This window comes from Hyaena hyaena, unplaced genomic scaffold (assembly GCF_003009895.1).
Source record: "Hyaena hyaena isolate Hyena2069 unplaced genomic scaffold, ASM300989v1 scaffold_150, whole genome shotgun sequence".
NCBI classification, from domain to species: Eukaryota; Metazoa; Chordata; class Mammalia; order Carnivora; family Hyaenidae; genus Hyaena; species Hyaena hyaena.
The window spans coordinates 690,521-708,770 of record NW_024080782.1 but is presented as its reverse complement, the minus strand read 5'-3'; the positions used below and the strand labels follow the sequence as shown (position 1 = coordinate 708,770).

Here is an 18,250-nt window from a genome sequence, read left to right as displayed (position 1 = left end):
TCGTTTCCAGCCCTCGGAGACGCTTACAGCTCTCCTCAGCTTCCCAGCCAGCATCCTAATTTAGAATGTCTTGAACAGAAAAGTGACAACTAATGTCAAGCTATCTTTTCTTGTTTACCTTCAATTTGGGATCCTGGCCTCTTCATGTCCTCACTACCTTCATAACACATCAGTGCCTTCAAACAGATTTTTTAAAACAGTCTGTCCTCACATTTATTCATGACGAGAGACTGACTGAAATAAACTAATCCACGATAGATTTTGCCCAACCTTTTTGAATATTTGGAGGTACTAGACCCTGAAGAAATTCTATAGACTTACTTAATCAACAAATTGCAGAAAGTTCGTCAGTGCCTTCCTTCCACTATAGTTCCTTTTTATGCCTTTGCTAGGCATCCACCCTCTACCTGGTCCTTTTACTCTTTAAAGACCATTCAATATAGTGTGTAGATCTGAACACTTTAATTTTAATTATATTATTTCAATTGAAATTTTTTTTAGTGTTTTCATCTTACATAGGCCTGCCTTCCTTCTTTGTCTTTTTCTTTCCCCGCATATAAACTTTATGTCTTGATTTTCAGGCACTGAGTAGATTGTCTTGCATTTTATTATTTTATTTCCTTCCAGCTACCCACCAATTGGCTCATTGGTCATCTCCTGTATTAGATGGGCATAAAAAATTTAAAGTGAAACTTCTTTAGCATGGCATTTACACCATTTATATCTGGCATCTACCTGCCTTCATCCATTCCCTATCCTCCTGTCCACCATGCTCTGGGCTACTTAGAGTTTACCATACATACTCTTTTTCACAATCCCTGTTTTGTCTGAAATGTCTTCCCCTACACACACTATGCACCCTCACACGCACCTTTATTGTTAATAAACTCCATTCTGTCTTCACAATTTAAATGTTTTCTCTACTATGTAAACTTCCCAACTTTCCCTACCCCCACTAGAGGCAAATCTAATCTTGCTAATGCTTTTCAACTCTTTGCACATAACACTCTTAGTAGACCTTATCACGTAAAATGTTTTTTTTCCTTTAACTAAAATCTGAGGGTCACGAAGGTTGAGACTTTCTTATCGAGCTTTGTATTCTTGCATCCTGGCATATACCTGGCAGATACTGCCAGATCCCTACCCTGCCTGCTCACTCCAAGGTGGGAGCCTGGACCTTTGGGAAACTTACAGAGCAAGAGGAGGATTATAATCCTGAATCTGTTTGTCCATAGTATTTTATTTATATACATGCTTCCTTTGTATTTTAGACAAATATACAAGACTTGGCTTTTAGATGCACAGTTTTATCCATTCCTGTGTACCTTACATTTCATGGCTTTATTAAAAAACTAATCATTCCTACCCAGATCTCTAGCATCCTAACCATTTCTTCTCACTCTTAGCACCTGAGCAGCACCCAGGAGCAGGGAACAGAAGGGAAACAAGTTTATTTTAAGTACTTTTAAAACATAGTTTTAGGATCATATTTGGGAGTATCCTTTACACATTGGATGACACCATTAACTGAGAAATGATTTGGGGGGAAACACAATTAACTTTAATTTTAAAAGCCCTGCTCATCCAAAATTTCTGTAAATCTTTCTTCTGAACATATTCTTGTCCTCTCAAAACCTGCCAGCCTTGTTTACAATATGAAAGTCAGTTACATTAAGGCTGATTTTTAAAAATAACTCAAACTAGGAAACTTTGTAGCAGTTGTCTTTTATTTCAGGTATTACATTTTTTAAACTGTTTGCCTCTTCTTATCAAGGTTGATATAGCATGCATGTTTTTTAGTCATTCAATATAGTTTCTTATTTGAAAACCTCTTCATTGAGCATTCTAGAAAATAATATAATAATCTGCTTTAAGTTTAAATTCTCATCTCAGAAGCAGACAGTGCCCTTATAATTCACTGTTTCACAGATCCAAACTAAATAGGCATTGAGACCCCTGAAAGATAGACTTGGAATTTTTCTTGAATTTATGGAATCCTTTATTAACCTTTAAACACTCTGAGAAAAGGTACTTGTAGAAAAAGTAAGTGGTTCCTGAAAAAAGTAAAATGCATTTTTCTGTAAATTACCATGAGGCCCCTTAGGATACAAGGTAGGCCGTTTAGTTGTTGATATTCCTGCTTCCTGTTTACTGGTTCATTCAACACATGTTCATTACTTATGTATCTTTTATTTATAAAGACCACTATCATTGTAATATGAAATTACAAGTGACATTGCCCCTCTCCTGAAGTTCCACCTGATATATCCTGGAGTGGGGCCAAACTGTATGCAAAAAGCATTATTTATTAAGCACCTACAATCTCTTACTGAGATACAACAATAAACAAAAGTAATGATATCTTTTTATAGCTACACTCTCAAAGAGTTTGTAGTTTCCATAAGAAGTGTAAATACTTACACACCACGGGGAAACTTCGAGATGTGAAAATGGCTAACATTGAACTGTTATGGAGCAGGATGAAATAAATAAAACCATGAAGGGATGAACAAAATGCTCCAGGGGAAGGCGCAAGCAAGCTGAGCTGGAGGACGGGAAAGCCACAATGGCAGGAAGTGGTGCCAAACCAGGCTAAGCCAGCCGGGAAACGCGAGTTGCGTTTCAAAGGCTAGAAAAGGAGTCAGGGCGTTTGAGCATACAGAAATTGAATCACTTATTAATTTCTAAATGAAGTCTCTTAACTTGATTTTTTTTGTAGTACAATAAACTAGCTAATAAGTAATGTCCTTTTTTTTTTTTTTTTTTTTTTTTTTAAGTCAGGACTTGGCTCTATGCATTTAAAGGACTAAGATTTCTTTAAAAAATCTTGAGTCCCCAAGGAAGGGCTAACCCTCTAAGGTTGGTTACCTTAAATCTTTCTGGTTTAGTCGTTCCATGCGCTTTCAGAATCATTAGATCTCTTCAATATCCCTGGTCTGCAACCATTTATATAGGGGGAAAAAGGATATAGAAGACTCTAATCTTTAGTAAAAGGGCTGTGATTCATTTCAGGAAACCTTGGTGTAATAAACAGCAGACTGGTTTCCCCTCCCTCCTGTTTCCCAGAAGTACCCCAGGGGTTATATATCTTGGTATCTCTTAAATATTCTTTTTCAGGAGAGTTTATATTTACTTGCTAGTTTCAAAGATACAACACAAATACTTTTTTCCCTCACCCAACAACATAAACATAGTTCTAACTCTGACCTCCCCTTCAGGGACAGTTGGTTATGTTTAAATGGTGTTAACTTTATGTTTTCTAGAAAGTATATTAAGAATTACTTTCATTTGACACAAACTAATCTTGCTTGCTTCCTTTAAAGCTAACTACATTGAAACATCTGCCTATACTCACTTCTTATTTCCATTCTTGAGGCTGTCAGTGGAGGTACAGAAGAAAGGACAATAAACAGACCGAGGGAGCTCTGCTTGGAGCCCTAGGATACACTCTATAAACATAAAGCCAAGAGGGTGCACGGGAAAATTAGTGTAAACTTTTAAGGATGATTTTCTGATGCTGCATCCCTGACTGAATCTAAGTACCGTTGGCTTTAATATCCAATATGCTTTCTTTTCATTTTTACACACATGAAGCTTGTCTTCACCACTTCTAATTTGTCTTTGTTTCATTTTCTCTGTAACATTATTTCACCTTCTTTCTGATCTTCATTGAATTAAAACTAGCCTTGTGCATCTGTTTCCTTTGGTAGATTTAGAAAACCATGTATAAATCAGCTTTTTTTTTTTTTTTTTACCATTTACGATCATATATGTAAAAGCAATTTGAATCAGTATCTCTGTTACATATTTCTGTGGTGAAATATATAAATTAATATTTTAAAAATTACTAAAACAACCCACAGAATTTGTTAGGGGAAGTAGAATCAAGGGACATTCAGTAATTTTACAGTAATTCTGTTGGTTGATAGCTGAACCTTTATTGATTGGTATAATTTTTCATCTAACCCTTTTCTTTCATCTCCTTGGGGTAAAACAATCCAAACCGTGGGATTTTTAGTTCTTAAAGATAGCATAAGCTATAGAGATGGTCAAACCCAACCCCTTATTTTACAAATGTCTAAACTGCCTATGAGATGTAAAGTGACTTTCCAAAAATAACAGAACTCCTGAGTGACCATACCAGAATTCTAATCGAGGTCTTTTGACCTCAACTCAAGTATACTGTCAATTATTCCATGCTATTCATTTTTTTTAATGTTTTTTATTTATTTATTTCTAGGAGAGAGAGAGAGACAGCATGAGCAGGAGAGGGTCAGAGAGAGAGGGAGTCACAGACTGAAATAGGCTCCAGGCTCTGAGCTGGCAGTCAGCCCGGAGCCCGACGCGGGGCTCGAACCCACAAACCGCGAGATCATGACCTAAGCGAAAGTCGGACGCTTAACCGACTAAGCCACCCAGGCGCCCCGCTCTCATTCATTTTTATAGCAAATCAACACATTCCAACTTTCAAGAAATGTAGTAACGATTGAATGTTAGGAGGCTCAGCCTTTTCTGAGTCTGGTAGTTACTATGAGAAATTTTGTATACACTTCTAGTATACATACCCTAAAAGTCGGTAATGGCATTTGGTATGTGCTGCTAGTATTCTGTCATGTGTACATTACCATGTGTCTATATCTATATCCTTTTAAGTCTCATAATTATTGACTTTAATGTCTTTTAGATTCAATAATCCTAGGTTGTGCCACAGTCCCTGTGGGAACTAGAATAAGTCATTAGAGCCTTGCAAATGCATTTGACTGCTGCATTCTGTTATTTTTCTCTTCCATTGATAGCCTACAGCTTTAGCTGCTGAGCAGCAGAGAAGCTTAAACCTCTAGGGCCCATTAGATTTAACTTGTTTACTGCATTGATATCTATATGTTAAATGACAAGAGAGTTCAGGTTATTGAATAATTTAAAATTCAGCTCTAATTGGTGTCATATGACCTGAAAAAGGCCATGGATGATGCCAGGAGCATGCTGTGAATTTCTTATAAATAATTCATAAATTAGGTGATTCATTTTCCTGGATGTCTTCCTAAATGCAAAAGTTTGTAAGTTATAACTGATGATATAACACCTGTAAGTATTTAGTTCATAACGCTGGAAGGTAATCTACCTTGATGATCTTCTAGCGAAATCTGCCAGTATAGGAGAGTTAATTGCACTGGTGAGAATGAACATTTATTTGGGATGAGACTTTGGCAAACTACACAGTGCAGCTGTTGCATTACAAGCTTCTGTCAGCTTGACAACTGGTCCATGGAAGGCCAGCTTTAAAAATGCAGCATGCTGCTCGATGCCTTATTTCACATTCATTCCAAATGTTCTGGGTAATGCAATGACCTGTCCCACACACAGTAATTTAGGTTTAGAAATATTTAATATAGGTCTCAAATTTCTGACTCCTCATTAAATAAAGAGCACAGGGGGAAATTTTGAAGTTATAAAACAGAGATTTTCATTCTTATAAGACTATCTGTGGGAATGTGAGGATTGTTAATAGGGTGTTTGCCAGGATAATAAATAATTATTTGCCATTAGAGACGTGAATATCATAAATAGATCAATAATAAGTATTGATATTGTTAACCACTAATTCTGTGGTTAACAATTCATAAATGCATTATAAATAATCACTTCCTAATCATGCAAAATAACTAACTACCTGTTGCAAGAAATAATTACCGCAGTTTAATTCACCTCTTCTCTTATGGCTTCATAGCAAAGAGATTGGCCAGGTCTGGAAAAATGATTTGCAGAATCTTACAAAATATACTTGTTGATTATATTTCACAAAGCAATACTAAAGGTGTTTACTTTTTTTTTTTTTTTGGTTTTTGGTTTTTTTTTTTTTTTTAACATGTGAGAACACTGAAAAGCCTTGTATCACCATAAGAATAGTATGTGATTATGTTCATGTATATGCTTGAACATACATGATAGCTGTACATGCGAAGGTGTATACAAGATGATATCATAGTGTTTAGAGACCTCTTTGATTCCTATGAAGTCTTTTTAATGGCATATTTTAAGAAAGTATCTTAATCAGAACACCCTCTTCCAGCTCAGAAATTTACTTTCGCTCTCAGAAAATCCTTCATTGTGTCCAAGCTAAGTCTCTCACATTTTTAAAACATTTTTATACTTTTCTCATGTTTTGTTTGTCTCCTATTACTTATTTTTTTTATGTTGTCACAAGCATGTATCTACTCAAGTTAAAAGACATTGTACTCCAACTATGTCATAGCCAAAAATGTCTGCACTTTCTCCTCATCTTTCTTTTGTGCTATGGATCCCATATCATATCCCGTCAAAGACTTTATTGGCTGTATTTGTTCCACTTGTAGAGTCTTAAAATGCAATCAAGGTTTGTGATACCTTTTATATAATACAAATCCTAACATGCTACCTTTTTGAACTCAGTTTTTTTTAACAGAATGATTCCATTTTTCTGTTGTTTCCTTTTTTTGAGACAGAGTGAGTGTGGCAGGATCAGAGGGAGAGAGAATCTTAAGCAGGCTTAGTGCAGAGCCTAATGCAAGGCTTGATCCCATGTCCCTGATATCATGACCTGAACTGAAATCAAGAGTTGGACCCTGAACCAACTGAACTACCAGCTGCCCCTTGAGCTTAACTTTTTGATTTGTTGTGATCTACAGATCATTATCCTATCTGAACTTATTTTTTAATTTATACCATTAGTTTTTCCTGCCTCTTCTGCATGCATTTCTGCTAAATATCATTTTGTACATCTCTGATTAAGCACTCCATTCAGCTGATTTTCATCTCACAGATAATGTTTGACAGCCCAGTCATTGTGGTGGCTTTTAAGCATCTTAGCATATTCATGGAATCCTTTAATGGGAGGAGCACTCAATCTAATCATCAGGTTCAAATGGCAAAATATAGGAGGCCAAATCCAATCTCATGAGTTAAGAATGGTTTTTAACTTTTTTAATGGTGTGGGGGGGAGAACATTTCATAAAATGGGAATATTACCTGAAATTCAAATTTCAGTGTCCATAAGTAAGGTTTTACTGGATCAGTCTTTGATTTATATATTGTCTCTCGCTTTCACCCTACAAAAGCAGAACTGAGTAGTTATGACAAAGACTGTATGGACTGCAGACTCCAAAAGGTTTATTATCTGGCCCTTTACAGAAGTTTGCTAACCTTTTCAAACCTTTGATGAAAATGAATAAATTATACCCACATTCTATATCATGTATGAACTTCATAATTACAATGTTGGGCATAGAAGTCAGACACAAAATGTATTTCATGTTATTCCATTTATACTTTAAAAACAAACAGGTAAAACCAAATTCTGGTATGGACTTTTAAGCAGGGAAGTATTAAGCAGAGAAGTTGTTCCTGTAAAAGTCAAGATGATCACTCCCTTGAAGAGTTGAGGGGGAGAGTAGAGATTGTCAAAGCTTCTGCACACAGGCAGTTTTCTGTTTCTTGGATAGTGGTTACATGGGTGGACATTGTCTTATTATTATTATTATTATTATTCACTTATTTTTATTCACTGAGATGATTAAACTTTTCTATGTTTAATAGCATTTCATATTAAAGAAATTTTTTTAAAGCTACATCATGGAGTAACAGAACATTATAGAATTGGAGTGAGACATCTTCCCATTTATCACAGATACTGTTGATGTGATCTTGGGAAAGTTGTGTCGATTCAGTGCACTTCATTATCTCATATGCAAATTGGTAGCTATAATAACTACCTCAGAGTTGTTAAGAGTTATAGGATTAGGGGCTTCTGGGTGGCTCAGTTGGTTAAGCCTCCAACTCTTGATTTTGGCTCAGGTCTTGATCAGAATTACAGGCTGAGTATATAACACATTTAGCATTGTACATAGTAAACTTTATGTTTAGTTCAGTTCAATGGTCAGTGAAGGTGAATATTTAGAACCCAATTCTCTCATCAGTAATAATTTGTATAAAGATGTCTTCTCTGACCTTCATTTTCCATTTCCCATCTCAGTCCTTTAAAAATTATTTTGGTACCTAAAAAAAAAAAAAAAAATTATTTTGGTACCTGCATGGCTCAGTTTAGCATCCAAATTCAGCTCAGGTCATTATCTCACAGTTCATGGGTTTGAGCCACGAGTTGAATTTTGTGCTGACAGCTCAAAGCTGCCTTTGGATCCTCTGTCTCTGCCCCTCCCCCACTCACATTCTTTCTCTCTCAAAAATAAACAAACATTTTTAAAAATTTAAAAATTATTTTGAATTATTTAAGTGTATTGGTTTCAACGAGCACATCACAAAACACGATATTCAAATGCCTAATAAGCATGTTAATTAATTATTATTACATATCAGGGAAACAAAATAAAATCACAATGAGATTTCACTACACACCAGACTGGCTAAGAATAAGAATGTACTATTGAATGTTAGTGTGGATGAGAAGCAACTGGGACTCTTACTTTGCTGATGGAAATGTAAAACAGAATGACCACTCTGTTTCTAATAAAGGCAAACATATGCCTACCCTTGCCCAAGAAAAATAAATACGTATGTCAAAAAAAACCTTTGTATAAGAATATTGCTAGCAGCTTTATTCATAATAGCCCTAAACCAGAAACAACCTAATCCAAAAGGAGAATGAATAAACAAATGTTGTTATGTTCATATAATGAAACATTATGCAGCAATAAAAAAGAATGAACTGTTAGTACACACAGCAACATAAAAGAAACTCAAAATTAAGTTGAACTTAATGGGGCACCTGGGTGACTCAGTCTTTTGAGCAACCAACTTCAGCTCCGGTCATGGTATCCTGGTTTGTGAGTTGGAGCCCCACAACATTCTTTCTGCTGTCAGTGCAGAGCCCACTTCAGATCCTCTGTCCTCTCTTTCTCAAAAATAAACCTTCTAACTTGTGTTGAGCATAAGAAGCTAGCCACAAAAGAGTAGCATGCCATAGGATTTCATTTATGTGAAGCTAAACATAGGCAAAACTAGTCTATGGTCATAGAAATGAGAATAGTGGTTACCTCTGGGAGTGTGAGGAAGTTGGCTTGAGTTGAAAGGGCACAAGGGATCTTTCTGGGGTAATGATGATTACATGGATATATGCAAATGTAAAAATTCATCAAGCTGTACACTTAAGATGTGTGCATTCTAGTATATGTAAATTATGCCTCCATTAAAAAAATTATTGGTTCCTAAATTAGCGTTATGTATCTGAAAAATTTATATCAAACCCATATGCCAGAGACAGCAGTTTGGGATTTGTTAGTTTAAGCCTTAGTTAAAAGAGGTTACATTTGTAAACATCTCATAGAAGGTATGGAGCAGCAGCTCGAGAAAGAAAAACACACCTGTTTCATTCGGGCCAGTTGTGACTTCACGTGTCCCAGAGGCAATATTTGTCTTCATTTCACTAATGAAATAATTTCTTATATTCAGATCCTAACAGGCAGTTTTCTATTTCTCCTCTCTTCATCTTCCTTAGTAGCACATAATTCAGCCTAATCATGGATTCTGATTTTTGTTTCTAATTTTCTGTGACCAATACCTCAACTTGACTTTTCTACTTATCTGATATAGCCAGCCCCTCGTTATTGAGAACGTACTATGTGCAAGCCTCAGTGCTATACGTACAGAGGAAGTAAATATAACCCTACGTCAAAAATTGTTGCAGCAGAGAAATCAATGACAATAACAGTAGTAATAATTATAATAGGAAATATTGTTTGAATACTGACTAGATAGGCAATATCCAAAGAGTTTTGTGTGAATTATCTCATCCAGCCATCACAACAGCCCTAAGAGTCAGGGCAAGATGTCAGGGTACGACTGACATCTTTTGTATGAGGACAAACATGAAGAACCTCTCCATTATCTAAAGCATTTCAACTCTGGTCCAACTTGCAAACCTCACTGTAGCAAAATAAAGCTGGATAACCAAACTCATTCACTTTAGAAGACAATTTAAGGTAATTGTTGTAACCATACATGTCCCTTGGAGATCTCACTTCCCTCTTACCCTCCTACACACATACCCCATAATGTTCTCCTTGAAAAACATTTGGTTAAATATAAGGGTTTTTTTGTCCTTTTTGTAAATTGGTACCCTTATGAAATGGTACCCTTATGAAATGGCACCCTTGGTAACTGCCCATCTGTCTGACCACCATGTTCAGTTTTAAGGTAGATGCTGTCTTTAATCCCTGTTTTACTGATGAGAAAACTGAGGTCAGGCAAGTTGAGTAAGATGCTTTATTCATTTTTTTATTGCTGTGCAAAAAGTTACTACAAATTTACTAGTTTAATACAACACACATTTATTATCTCACCATTTCTTTTTTTTTAAATTTTTTTAATGTTGATTTTTGAGAGAGAGAGAGAGTCAGAGACAGAGAGTGAGTTGGGGAGGGGTGGAGAGAGGGGGAGACACAGAATCTGAAGCAGGCATCAGACTCTGAGCTGTCAGCACAGAGCCCGATGAAGGGCTCAAATCCACAGGCCATGAGATCATGACCTGAGCTGAAGTCAGATGGTTAACCAACAGAGCCAAACAAGTGCCCCATTATCTCACCATTTATATGGGTTGTTTGTCAGGCACACATTGGTTGGGTCCTCTGCTTGGGGCCTTAGAAAGCTGCAGTCTGGGTGACAGCTGGGCTGCATTCTCATCTGGAGCTCTAGGTCCCCTCCAAGCTCACGTGGTTGTTGGCAGAATTTAGTTTCCTGGTGTCTCATTTTGGCCAGCTGTGGGCTAGAAACCCTTCTGCTCCAGAGGTCATTGCCACATGACCCCCTTCATTGGTCCTCCCATTATATGTTAGCTTATTTCTTCAAGGCCAATCTCTGATCTTAGGGAGGGTACCAGACCCTTTTATAAAGGACTTACTTGATTAGGTCTGGCCTGTAAAAGATAATATCCTTTTTATTAATTCATAGTCAACTGATTAGGAGGAGCCTGAGTTAATCTGTAATGTACCTTTGGCCATATACTGTAGCATAATACTGGGATTAATATCTCATCATGTTCACAAGTTATACCCACATTCAAGGTGAGGATATAATACCATGTGGGCACACAAAGAGGACAGGAGTCTTGGGGACCATCTTAGAAGTCTGCCTACCAACATGCACAGTCACCCATCAGTAATTGGCAAAGCAGTGTTCTCTTTGAGCAAAGTGTGCATCAAAACCATTAAGTTAAACTGCTTCTCATAAACATAAAAAGTTAACTACCAAACAAATATTTTTTTAATATTCCAATTACCTGACGTTTCCAAAAAATATTGTTAAATATTCCAAATATGTGACATTTATGAATAATTTAGAAATCAGTACCATTAACATAAGTATCAGCCATATCAGTACCCAAAACATACACACATGTAAATAATGCTAAGGAACAAAAATCTTAATATAAAATAATACATAGGTGCTATTGTTATGGATTAGGAAATATAGGATAATGTAAAAGTTGATTTAAGTTTCCATACCTTTAAAAAATTCACTGTCATTTTTTAAATATAATATAATTCTATAAAAATATAGCTTACCATACAAAGTAGCAGATGATAAATGTTAAATATTTGTTTTGACAGTAAGTGCTACAGAAGTTCAGAGTAGGGGAGATTAATGTGGACTAGAGTTTCCCTTTAGTTGTAAAATATGGTTAATTTTTTTTCTGAGGTAGTTTATCATAAATTTTGCTCCAGGACTAGTTTCTTCTCTGTAGCTTGCAATCCACTCTGTGTGTCATCTGCTCAGTGTAAAGGATTGTGTGTTTTCTTTGAAGAGGACCAAGTCTTCTTCATAGATGTGGCTCATTTTCATTTGAATAGAACTCCTTTAGTATTGCTTGAGAAACTCAAAGCCTTAAGAATCATTGCAGTAGCCCTCTTTTATCAGAAGATAGGAAACATGGATGCCTGGGTGGCTCAGTCGGTTAAGCATCTTGGTTTTGACCTGGGTCATGATCTCACAGTCATGGGGTTGAGCCTGAGTTGGGCTCTGAGCCAAGCTTGGGGCCTGCTCAGGATTCTCTCTTCCCCTCCCTTTCTCTCTCTCTCAAAATAAATAAATAAACATTTAAAAAATATATTAAGAAAAAAGAATATAGGAAACATGGTGGTATTGTATATCTGGTGACATTTTTTATCAATCAGATCATCATTTTCAACTATTGCAAGGTAAATTGGTGGGATTTTTTTTTCTATCTCTTCTGCTAGGGATCGCAATTATTCATTTATTCCACGTCTCTAGAATAAGATAATCATTTTTAACTGTTTATGAGTTAGTTCTATTTAAAAAGAAGTTGTGGTAGACGGAATAATGGCCCCCCAACGTCCTAATTCCTGGAACCTGTGAAAGTCTCTTTATATGACACAAAGAATTTTGTATCACAAGAGACTTTATAGATGTGATTAAGTTAAGGATCTTGAGATGAGGAAATTATCCAGGATTACCTGGATGAGGCCAGGGTTACCAAAACAGTCCTACAAGAGGGACACAGGAAGAGTCAGATGTCCCATGAGACCAGTGGTTCTCAAAGTGTGGTCCCAGATTAGCAGCATCAGCATTACCTGGCAACTTGTTAAAAACACAGCTCTCTAACTCAGCTCCAGGCTTACTGAATTGGAAACTCTAGGGATGATGCCCAGAGATTCACATTTGACAGTTCTTCCAGGTAATTCTGATACATGCTAAAGTTAGAGACTCTTAAGCTAAGTTTTGCTCTCCCTGATAGAACAGGCGTGAGGCTAAAATGCTGGGAAAGCTCCCACTATTGGCCTGCCAAAGGTAATTTGCAACTGCTTCCTTTCTGCCTGAGTTCTACCAGGCTATAATCACTCGAACAGCTTAATTGAAAAATCACTTATGTTTATAGCTGAAATTAAATATGTTTTGTATTTAAATAACTGCTTTTGATTAGAATCATATTTTTTGGAAAGTGCTTGGTTTTATCTGTGTGTTCTAAAGATATTTATAAAAACTCATCAAATTTCTAGTGGTAACTAACATCCTGTTCAGTATAAGATGAACTGTTTTACATCAAATCTCATTGTGTGTAGTGGACAATCAAAGGGCATTTCAAAGGGTATTTAAGGTGGCTGAGTGGATTTCTTGGCTTAGTATTTAACAGTAAACATTTTAGGACCTTAACGTTTAATGCTTTTGCCTCTTCTCAAAATTGATTCTGTATAAAACTCGTTAACTTGCAACTCCTGGCATCTTGCTTAAGCAGCAAATAGCAGCACTTTCTTTTTCTCTTCCTTATGGATTTACTGAAATGTAGATTGTTTGAAAATGAGTTTAGCTTTGTGGCACATGTCTGTTGAGCAATGTGAATGCAATCATTTATTATTTAAGAAGACAAAACAAGAGCTTTGTTTTCTGTAAAGTCAAAAGAACCCCTGATTCTGTAAAGTCAAAAGAACCCCTTTCAGTGTGCTCTTATTTGACAAATGATCTTGTGGTTCCCTTTAGGTGTCCAATAGGAAAAGCACTCTTCAGTCTTCAGCTGGGGAATTGGATGGCTCCTACTTGAGTGTAGCCAAATCACAAACCCGCTATCAAACCAAGCAGAGGCCTATGTCTGCAATCCAGAACTCTGCTTCAGAATCCCTTGTTGAGTTTAGGAATAATTCTTTGAAACCAGCAGACTTTCATTACCCCAAAAAGGATCTAGACAGGGTGCCAGTAGAGACCAGGACATGTGATTATGGATCTCCTGGGAGAAAACTAGTAGATGCAGTTCCTACAGAGAAAGCCCTACCAGTGGAATTGAAGATGAAAGAATGCCAACACCTGAAGCCTACTTCATCCAGTCAGTGTTGTGGTCATAGACTTTCTGAAAATGAAGACCATGTTCATGAAAGTCAGCCTACGCAAATGGCCCCTCAATATTCCAAAACACATCTGGAATCATGCAGTAATTGTGGGATTTCCTGGACATCCCTGTTGCATGGTCAAGGGGCACAGCAGTCTAGTGAAACTGATGTCAAAAAGCAACTCTCAGAAAATAGAAGGCACCAACTTATGCTTCAGAAGATGGAGCTGGAAATTGAAAAAGAGCGCCTTCAGCATCTGCTGACACAGCAGGAGACAAAGCTTCTCTTAAAACAGCAGCAGCTTCATCAGTCTCGACTGGATTATAATTGGTGAGTCTTCCCTGTTCTCTCAGCAATGTCTAGCTTGGAGAACTCAGAGTAAAAAGACTATTGTGCTAATATAAAGTTGCAAAGGCGCAGAGGTTCCCTGGATCTTGGCTTCCTCAAGAAGCCTGCTAACTATGACAACTAAGTAAATTCCATGATCTTCTTTGGAAGACTTGGAACATTACCCCATCTTCTCAAATGTTAGCCTAGAATATCTACCTCTGCATAGTCCATTGTGACTTTTGCTGGATTCTAAAAAGAATATTTTTAGAAGATATTATTACACAAAATCCGCTGCTGTTTGAGGTCATTGTAGAGACTATTAGGCATTAAGTAAAAATGTGGAATCAGATTGTGAATCAGAGTGATTAAGTGTCATCACTCCATATTTATGTCTATCCACCATAATATAACATGTAACAAATGATAAGAGCCTTCTAAATTCAACTTTTTCTCATCATGAAGCATAACCTGTTCAATAACCAATTTCTATAAACTTATCCACATTTAAACTATTCTCGCTCTCTCAAAATAAATAAATAATAAATTACAAGCTTTCATACGGAAGTGCTTGTAGATCTGTCCCTGCCATTTCCTTCCTGATCAAACTTACCATTTCCCTTTGGTATACATTCTATGCAGACACATACATCCTATACAGACACATAGTACAAATGTCATTTTCTTTTACTTCTTAGAGTTAATTTTCTCTCACAGATTCTGCTCAATATTTTTTTGATTCTAATATCTTTGAGAGTTCCATCTCAAAATCTTTCCTTTAGTGTAATACTTGGAACCAGAAGTGCTCTTTCTCTTTCTTCATGATCGGACAGTTCTATTCTTCACTGTTGAAAGCTAGAGGTTCTTAATATAACTGAAAATGAAGGTTCTTATAACAAGATTTTCACCAAAGGCCAAAAGATTGCTTCAGTTTGATGACCCCAATCTCCAATCCTTTAATCAATATCTAGTCTCTCTTGGGAACTTTATTTCACTAACATTTATTGAATGCCTATGGTATGTGAGAAATGGTTCTAGGCACTTAGGATAGAGAGATGAATCAAACGTGGTCATCAAAGAGGGCATAGTCCAGAAGGAGAGAATGGATAGTTTTAGAATAGGTTTCATGTTCATTTGAACAGCACCATTTATTGAAATAATGCTGCATAATGACAATAAAGTCTTTATTGTTCTCTTGGTCATCCTAGCTTAGATGAGAGCACTATGAAACAGGTTTTCATCAAGCTTTGTATATGCATAAATTGTAAAAGTTTATCCATATTTATAGAGCTATTTTAAACTTTTTCTTTTCTATTTTTTTATGTTTATTTATTTTTGAGAGAGAGAGAGAGAGTGTGTGTGGTGAGTTGGGGAGAGGCAGACACAGAATGCGAATCAGGCTCCAGGCTCTGGGCTGTCAGCACAGAGCCTGATGCAGGACTCAAACTCACAAACTGTAAGATCATGACCTGAGCCGAAGTCGGACATTTAACCTACTGAGCCACGCAGGTGCTCTTAAACTTTTTATTTTCAAATAATTATAGATTAACAGGAAGTTGCATAAATAGTACAGAGATGTCCTCCCAGTGTCTCCCAATGGCTGTATCTTATGTACAATATCAAAATTAGTAAGTTGGCATTGGTATAGTGTATGTGTCTAGTTCCATGCCATTTTACCACGTGTAGACTAGTGTAACCATCACAACAATCAAACTATGGAACTATTTCAACAACACCAAGGTTTCCTTTTTACTATCCTGTTTGAGTTGTCCACCCTCTTCTTCCCTCACCATCCTTAACCCTTGGAAACCACTAATCTGTTGTTTATTTCTATAACTTTTGCATTTTGAAATTGTTATATAAGTGAGATTATACAGTATATGAACTTCCTATGTTGACTTTTTTCACTCAGTATATAATGTTCTTGAGATCCATCTAGGTTGTAACATATGCTGTACCTTTTGATTTTGGAGTAGTAATCCGTGATATGGTTGTACCATGATCTGTTTAACCATTTATCTATTGAAGGACAGCTTGGTTCTTTGCCTATTATGAGGAGAGCTGCTATGTGCATTTTTATACAAGTTTTGGTGTGGACTAAGGTTTTCATTTCTACAAATAAAAATTAGGAGTGTGATTGCTAGATCGTATAAGTGTATATTAGTTTTAAAAAATTAAATATATACTTCGCTTATACCACATTTAGTATAAAATATGTCCTCACCAGCAACATATAAGGGATTGTTTCTCCACATTCTTACCAGCATTTGGAATTGTCACAAATTTTTATTTTGCCTATTCTAATCTGTGTGTTGTGATATTTCACTGTGGTCTTAACTTGTATTTCCCTAAGGCTAGTGACGTTGAAAATCTTTTCATTTGCTTATTTGCTCTTCTTCCATCTTTTTGGGTAAATTGTCTCTTTATTATATTTTGTCTATATTCTAATTGGATTGCTTGAAGTTTGCTGAATTTTGAGAGCTTTTTATATATGCTAAATACATCCTCTCTTAAATAGGTGGATTACAAACATTTTCTCCTATTCTGCAGCTTGTCTGTTTAATCTTACTTAAAAGGATCTTTCACAGAGCAAAAGCGATTTTTATTTTGATAAAGTTTAATTTATCACTTTTCTCCTTATAGATTACATAAAGTTTTTATCATGAATGTTTGTTGAATTTTCTCAAATTCTGTTTATGAATCAGTTAAGGTGATCCTGTGATTTTTTTAAATTTAGCCTGCTAACATGTTGGGTTGTATTTGTTTATTTTTTAATATTGACCTAGTATTACACTCTTGGAATAAGTCCCATTTGGTCATAGTGTAAAATACTTTTTATATATTACCAAATTCCATTTACTAATTTGTTAGGGGCATTGCACCAGTATTGATGAAGAATTTTCGTCTGTATTTTTCTGTTTTGTTTTGTTTTGTTTTGTTTTGTTTTTTTGTACTGTCTTTGTCTAATTTTGGTACCAAGGTAATCTTGGTTTCATTTATTAATTTCATTAAGTTTTTTATTATTTTCTTCCTTCCGCTTTTATAGGATTTATCTTGCTCTTGTATTTTTAAATTTCTTAAGGTGGGAGCTTAGATTATTAATTGGAGACTTTTCTTCTTTTCTGGTGGAAGCATTTAGTGCTATAAATTTCCCTCTCAGCACTGTTTTAACTATGTCTTACATATTTTGGTATATTCGTGTGTTCATTTAATATAATGTTCCTCTAGGTTCATCCATGGTGTTACAAAAGTCAGGATTTCTGTCTTTCTCATGGCTGAATAATATATATATTTATATATATCTTTTTTTCCGTTCATGTGGTAACAGACACTCAGGTTGTTTCCATTATGAGTAATGCTACAGTGAACGTGGAAGTGCAGATATCTCTTCAAGATACTAACTTCATTTCCTTTGAAAAGATACCAAGAAGTAAGATTATGGGATCATATAGTAGTTCTGCTTTTACGTTTGTTGGGGTTTTTTTTCTTTTTTTTTTTGAGAAACCTCCATACTGTTTTTCATAATGGCTGTACCAATTTACATTCTCACCAACAGTGTATAGGAATACACTTTTCTCCATATCCTGCCCAACATTTGTTATTTTTTTATCCTTTTGCTCAAAGCCAATCTAACAGGTGTGAAGCAATATCTCACTGTAGTTTTGATTTGCATGTCACTGACAATTAGTGATGTCGAGCAACTTTTCATGTACCTGCTAGTCAACTTATCTGTCTTCTTTGGAAAAATGTCTTCTCAGTGCCTCTGTCATTCCATAGGTTGCCTTTTCATTTTTATAATTTATTTCTTTTACTGTGCAGAAACCTTTTATCTTGATGTGGTCCCACTTATTTTTACTAGTTTTGCCTGAGCTTTTGGTGTCAAATCCAAAAAATCATTGCCAAGACTAATGTCAAGGAGTTTTTCTCTGTTTTCTTCTAGTAGTTTTACAGTTTTAGGTCTTACATTTAAGTCTTTAATCCAGTTCAATTTTTCATTCTTTTGCACGTGGATATCAATTTTCCCAACACCATTTATTGAAGAGACTATCCCTCCCCATTGCGTATTCTTTTTTTTTTTTTAATGTTTTTTATTTATT

At 35.9% G+C, this 18,250-nt stretch overlaps 1 protein-coding gene across 6 annotated transcripts in view; it reads left to right on the top strand.

The window, feature by feature from the left end:
* Positions 1-18,250, top strand: part of KIAA1328 (KIAA1328 ortholog) — a 332,193-nt gene that overhangs the window by 195,641 nt on the left and 118,302 nt on the right. For all 6 annotated transcript variants that reach the window (XM_039238958.1, XM_039238959.1, XM_039238962.1 and 3 more), the window contains one exon: positions 13,483-14,156. In XM_039238958.1, coding sequence (XP_039094889.1) covers positions 13,483-14,156 — 674 coding nt within the window. The remainder of the gene's footprint in view (positions 1-13,482; positions 14,157-18,250) is intronic.